Here is a 6,705-nt window from a genome sequence, read left to right as displayed (position 1 = left end):
AATTTTAAAAAAAAAAAACACGGTATAATCAGATATACATTTGTAGGATGTATTAAAAACTAACTAAAAATAGGTTTGAGCCGTGTTCGGATCCAAAACATTTTTTAAGACAAGACCATATGAGGTCCGAACCATGTAATGTGTAATATTTTCAGTTTGGGTTATGTTATTTTTAAGACAAGACCCGAATCGCCGAATAGAATCGGACCTGAAAGATACAAAATAACAATATGCAGGGGTCGTAATGTCGTAACTCACAATCAAGTAATTGAAAAACAAGCAAACTACAAGTCTGCAATGACAATGAAGAACACGTTTATATGATTTGGAAATTACCATATTGAACTACTCCCTTCTTTGTCCAACTCCAAAATTTCTTATGAGACCACTATATGTTACATTTGTTTAGAAAAATTATTATCCTTTTTGTCTTCTGAGATGCGAAATTTCCTCACTAGTTAGATTAGATCGTTAACAAATGCTTCGTATTCTAATAGATTTTACAGATCTTACATTGAAGCTTATCGTTTACTGCATTGTCCCCAATCAATTTTCAAGTCTTTTGCCCATTTGTGTGAACCTCTCATTAAATTGTGCAGGTATTATGCTTGATACAGGGTTTCTTCCAAATTAACTAAAAGAAATTGTTTCCAGTACCAAATGTCAGACTTGGGAAGTTCGATGATTTGGAAAGTGCACAGAATATGGTAATGACACATTAGCCAATCTTGCGCTATATTACAAATAGGTTCTGATTACATCATTTCTTCTGTTGATTGGAAAAATTAAAAACCCAGAATTGGTTCAACAGAACACTCAAACTCTCTTCTGTGAAGCCTTAGTATGAGGCCAACCCCTAGTGCCATAGGCTTCATAAAACCAACAAGATAAGAAAACCAAAAAAAAAAAAAAAAAAAAGAACTTTTGGAAACTCATATTTCTCATTTCACACTTGGAACATTGATGTTCTGATGAACAACCTTCTGCTTCTTACAAAATTGGGGCAAAATGACAGAAACTATTTACAAGAACGGAAAAAAGGATAGGGAAGTGAGCAAATAAGAAAAACTGTACAACCCCACTATTGATCCATCTTAGCCCTACTTTGTTCCAAAGACTATACTGATGTGAATGGTAAATGTATAGAGAAACAAATTAGTGTGGGGTGACAGCAAAAACTCACCACCAAATTAGTATGGTAGAATGACTTGCCTTTCCTAATTCTCGTGATCACCGAAAGCCAAGTTGAATATCTGACTGTAGTCATCTACAAAGTGAACATCCAGCCCTTCCTTTACATTGGGGGTAAGTTCCTCAAAATCCCTCTTGTTAGCTGAAGGGAATATGATGGTCTTCACTCCGCCCCTCGTCGCTGCTATTGTCTTCTCCTTTACCTAAATTGTTTGCACATATGCAATTTGAGATCCACCAGTGTGCTCAAAAGTGAAGACATGAATAAATACTGAAATCTAGGCCAAAACAGTCGTAAAAATCTATCGGGGCTTGAGAGTAACAGTAATGCTGGTTTTTACAGAGCTTCATGGAGCTGAAATCTTCATTTTAAGGAACCAGGAGTGTATCTTAAAGAATCACCTCAGACATACCATAATTTCCAAAAATAAAGAAGAAACCTGTATGACTTGAATCATAATCTATATATATATATATATATATATATGTGTGTGTGTGTGTGAGTGTGTGTGTGTGTGTGTAGAGAGAGAGAGAGCTGTAACATACCCCCACCAAATTTGGGAAAGGATCCTTCCAGTTAGTGTTACTTCCCCAGTCATTGCTAAATCCTTCTTGATAGGCTTCTTCATGGCAAGGGAGAGCATGGATGTTATCATAGTACAACCAGCACTGGGCCCATCCTTAGGTATGGCCCCTGCAGGAATATGGAGATGAAGCTTGGAATCAGCAAAGAAAGTGTTATCTGGCTCTTTACCAAGCAATATCGATCTGGCAACAGTGTGAGCAATGCGGGCACTTTCTCTCATGACATCACCAAGTTGGCCTGTGACTTGAAGAGCGCCTTTCCCCAGACCTTCCTCAACCTGAGTAGTCTCTATATACAAGGGGCAACCACCCATGGCAGTCCAAGCAAGACCCATAACAACTCCAACTGGAGTCTGTTCGTAGATGTGTTCAGCATGGAAAACCGGTTTCCCAACAAAATCAGACAAACTTGATGAATCAACCAACACTTTCTCAACTGTTTTTGTTGCTTTGGTTTTTGGAATATTTCCAGTAACTCTTGGAACCTGTAAAAAAAATACAATCATCCCTTCTCAAAAAAAAAAAAAAATCAATTTTTCAAATCCTTCATTTGGTGAACAGGAAATTCAGACAACTGAAATCCATGGCATGAAATGTTAAATCGAAAGTAACTATAAGAAAAACTCAACAAGTCTTATAAACAAGTAGGCTTTGTGGAATTTTTACACCTTCTTGATAACTTTTCTCATGAAAAATGAAATTCTTTTTTCCAAAGCGTCGTCTTAGCAAATTTCTCAACAATATTTCTTTCATTTACATATGACCACCTTTTTAAATACAGAGCGAACAACTCTTAGCTAAATACCAACTACATTAGGAACTTTTCTCGTTTTCTTGTAGAGATAGAATTGTTTTAACTGCATTCAAGTTGCAAAATAACTCACCCCTGGTAACTATAAAATTCATTAGACTTCACAAAAGAAGGAAAAAAGAAACAAGTTATCAGATACCTTTGAATCAACTACATGTTTATCACCTTCAACACCTGTGGGTTCATCTGAGAGAGACTGTATTTGATCACCAACTGCCATTTCATTTGCTGCTCCTTGTCTAACAAGTTGCAGAGCTATCTGCCAAGCAAAAGAAGATAGATTAAAGCATATTATTCTTCAAAAGAACTATAACATTGGCCAAAGAAACCTGATAAATATCATTGCTACAGAAGATTATGAGCTTGTTCTGGATTTACGATTTCATGTTAAAATCATATATCATGGACCTAAAGCACCTATCTTCTTGAAGGCCTGGACCTAAAAGAGAACTATGGGCTTAAATGTACTATTAACGTGATGATGAAATTTCAATTATATAACCATAACGATCATGCTATGATATTTTTCTCAAACCTTACGGTAGATCCTTTCTATGTGCTGCTGGAGGTTCCTAACACCAGCTTCCCGGCAATAATTTTCAATGAGTTCAAGAAGAGCTGCATCGGTCACCTCAACCTGTAATGTCAATTACTGTATACATAAAAACTACTGCATATTAATACAAATAAGATACAAACTGGCATGTATCAGGACCTGTTCAGGTTTAATGCCACATGCTTTACGTGTGATCTTCTCCAAGTACTCTCTAGCAATGTGGATTTTCTCATCAGTAATGTATCCAGCGATGGAGACTACCTCCATTCTGTCCAACAGAGGAGTTGGAATCCAGTGCACAACATTTGCTGTACAAACAAACAGAACCTACAATAAAATTTCCACGCATGATTTATCAATTGAACAAGTTTAGATAAGAAGGTAGAAGAAAGAAGCCATCCTTGATTTTTGTTAGAATCATCTGTTGCACAACTTACATGGACATTTTGCAATTATCAGTAATAATCAGTACAATACTGAATATATTAGGAAAATAGGAGACTAAATATTTCCTAATGTTCCTAGTACATACACAAATCTATCATGAGGAAATTATGTTCCATTTGCTAGTTAGTTCCTCTCTTTACAACTCAAATGCATACATCTCTCAGTACACAGAATTAACAAACTGAACATCTAGGCCTTCCCTTTCCTTTGAAAGTTTTAAAAAAAGGGTGACAACCATGCACCAGATGGTTTGGAGATCCTAGCAAATTACCAGAAAAATAGCAATTTGCTGTTGCAAAAAGTATTTAGCATTTGCTTACCTTAGATAGGTCAAGTGGAACGTCAAGATAATGGTCTAGAAAATTAGAGTTTTGCTCTGGATCAAGAAGCTCCAACAATGCACTTGCCGGATCACCAGCATGCCCCCTTCCCACCTGACACAAAATGAGGCAAATGTCCAGATTGAAACCAACATTTATTAATTAAACTTGAAACACACTTATTATGTTTGCTAATAAGCATTTTATAAACTCCTGACTACAAAAGTGACCAAAAGTCTAATGCAAGACATCTAACTATTTATTACCTTGTCAATCTCATCGATCAGAACCAGAGGGTTAGCTGTTCCCACAGTTTTAAGGCATTGTACCATCTTTCCTGGCATGGCACCAATGTAGGTTCGACGATGCCCCTAAATGTAATTTTAAGGTTAAGCTTATACAATATAGCTGCATGTTGCAATAATCAATATTTTAGTTTAAAGAATTTTCCACACCTTAATTTCAGCAACATCAGTTAATCCTCCTACAGAAAATCGAAAGAAATTACGGTTCAACGCACGTGCAATTGAACGACCAATGCTGGTTTTTCCTACTCCAGGTGGGCCAGCGAGACAGATAATTTTTCCTGTGCCATAATCAAAGCATTATTAATCCTAACTGCTGTAATATATCACACAGTTTGCAAGAGTTGCCACCAAACTTGATACATAAAATAAGAGCCAATATCATGGAAAAATGGTACAATCCCAAACATCACGGTAGAGAATCATGAAAAAGACTGTACCAACCTTCTGACATTCCTCTGAGTTTTCCAACAGCAATAAATTCCAATATCCTTTCTTTTACTTCAGTTAATCCATAATGATCTTCATCTAGAACTTTCTGCGCCCGAAGAACATCAAAATTCTCATCACTGCAGTTGGGATTGAGACGAAAGAACTTGAGAAAGATCAACACTCACTAAGGGGAACATTTTTCTTGGAACAAGAGACTAACAATACATAGCCCAACATACGGCCAGATGCATTTGCTTTTACTTTTTCAATAAAAGTAGAAGTGTAGAAACAATAAAGGTTCACTTTATAGTTAATCCCCTACCTGCCTAGATTGTTAAAATAATTTAATGGTTAAGAACTTCAACATTTACAAAAATCCACTATTTCCAAAATCTGAAAAGCATTATAAAAGGAATCATAGGTGTGGTAGCAGTGGTTATAAAGGGTTGTCTATTATAACCCTTTATCCCAAAAAATCTGAACATATTATCAAAACTTTTCATCATTCTAGTCAAATTAGAATGAAGTGAAAATCGTACAATCTCAGATATAGACTCCCTCCGCCTTCATAAAAGTTAAGTAAATTGAATAGAGCAAGTACCTGTAATTTTCCCAGGGAAGTGAAATCAACCAATCTAGATAAATACGTGTTACATTAAATTCACTCGAACTGGCATCCAACAGCTGCATTTTGCTAAGCTCTTCTTCTATGACTTGCAAAACATTAGGTGGGCACTTTTCCCTTTTTGGTTCAAGCCTCTCCCTAAACTTTTCTGTACCGCAAGATCAAAAAAAGTGATGCAAAAGTGAGCTCCGTGTGCATGAACAATCAATATCTAAAGCAATTCATCCATTTATTTCCACAAAAATGCTTAATGTTTAATAAGTTTTGCATACAAACAATTATACATACATATATGCACACCGTCAGTATATTTGGAGTATAAACACTATACAGAAACACAGGCCTACAAAATGGATGAATTACATAACACTAACCACAAAGCGCTGTTCTATCATCAGCCTCTAATCCCAGTTCCTGATATCACATCAATCCAAGTAAATTTCAATGAGGCACAAAATTGAACCAGGAAACTGAGAAAAAGAATTCCCAAAAAATAAAATAAAAAGTACATCAATTAATACTAGTAAAACAATCATACATATCCCGTATAGAGGCAGCACCAGGGTTTTATTAATAAAGATATATTTGATTAAGGTGGAGACACATACCTTCTTTATTGCTTTAAGCTGCTCATTTAACATGTTGCGGCGTTGCTCAGCAAGCATTTTCTCTTCCATTTTTTTCATAAGAGATGCCTGAGTACGACACATAAAACAAAGTTCAGAATATAATCAAACTCTATATTCTTTTTGTTGACGATTTAAAGAATACGTCCCATGTACCAAAACAATGGTAAAGTGCCATTTTGTCGTACCTGAATACTACTGATCTCCATCTCTTTCTTCACTAATTCTAGTGTGAGCTTTAAACGTTCATGCACCTGGGAGAAGAATGCAGAAATTTTAGAAACAGAAAACAAGAATTAAAATAAATAAAAAACAGAAATAAGCATGGACATGACAGCTAGATGGTCGATGAACAAAGGGTTTTAAAGAATTACGTGCTTTGAAATATACATGATCAGACATAAAAAAAATGGTAATAAGAAAAGTAAAAAAAAACTAAACTTGTATTCTTGATTTGAAATGGTTCGATAACAGTAAATAAAACCTGAGTCCTCCATTAAGATTGATGTGTACTTACATCTAGCTCTTCAAGAACTTTTTGGCATTGCAATTTGTCTGCACCAGATATAGCAGCCCCAAAATCTGCTATCCTTGTACAATTAAAATCATTTATATGCTGCACAGAAATGAAATGAGCAAGTTAACAGGAAGGAAATGAAAATCCACGATCAAATACCTAAAAGATGATGATATGTATATAAAACACTTATTTATCAATGAATGTCATAAAATTATGAAGCACATACTAGTTAATTCATGGAGTCATTTAAAGATGAGTGGAACCAAAAGTGGGGGGGGGGAGGGGGG

General features: G+C 35.6%; 1 protein-coding gene across 1 annotated transcript in view; it reads right to left on the bottom strand.

Moving 5' to 3' along the window:
- Nucleotides 1-1,217: 1,217 nt before the first annotated feature.
- Nucleotides 1,218-6,705, bottom strand: part of LOC101296152 (lon protease homolog 1, mitochondrial-like) — a 7,062-nt gene continuing 1,574 nt past the window's right edge. The window contains exons 7-20 of the mRNA XM_004308534.1: nt 6,416-6,514; nt 6,087-6,152; nt 5,881-5,967; nt 5,647-5,686; nt 5,249-5,420; nt 4,660-4,784; nt 4,366-4,496; nt 4,177-4,281; nt 3,911-4,024; nt 3,303-3,470; nt 3,123-3,224; nt 2,727-2,846; nt 1,734-2,261; nt 1,218-1,394 (exon numbers count right to left, since the gene is read on the bottom strand). Coding sequence (XP_004308582.1) covers nt 1,218-1,394; nt 1,734-2,261; nt 2,727-2,846; nt 3,123-3,224; nt 3,303-3,470; nt 3,911-4,024; nt 4,177-4,281; nt 4,366-4,496; nt 4,660-4,784; nt 5,249-5,420; nt 5,647-5,686; nt 5,881-5,967; nt 6,087-6,152; nt 6,416-6,514 — 2,034 coding nt within the window. The remainder of the gene's footprint in view (nt 1,395-1,733; nt 2,262-2,726; nt 2,847-3,122; nt 3,225-3,302; nt 3,471-3,910; nt 4,025-4,176; nt 4,282-4,365; nt 4,497-4,659; nt 4,785-5,248; nt 5,421-5,646; nt 5,687-5,880; nt 5,968-6,086; nt 6,153-6,415; nt 6,515-6,705) is intronic.

Source organism: Fragaria vesca, linkage group LG7, assembly GCF_000184155.1.
Source record: "Fragaria vesca subsp. vesca linkage group LG7, FraVesHawaii_1.0, whole genome shotgun sequence".
Taxonomy (NCBI): domain Eukaryota; kingdom Viridiplantae; phylum Streptophyta; class Magnoliopsida; order Rosales; family Rosaceae; genus Fragaria; species Fragaria vesca.
Note: the sequence above shows the minus strand (reverse complement) of the source record. Positions and strands in the feature narration are given on the sequence as shown.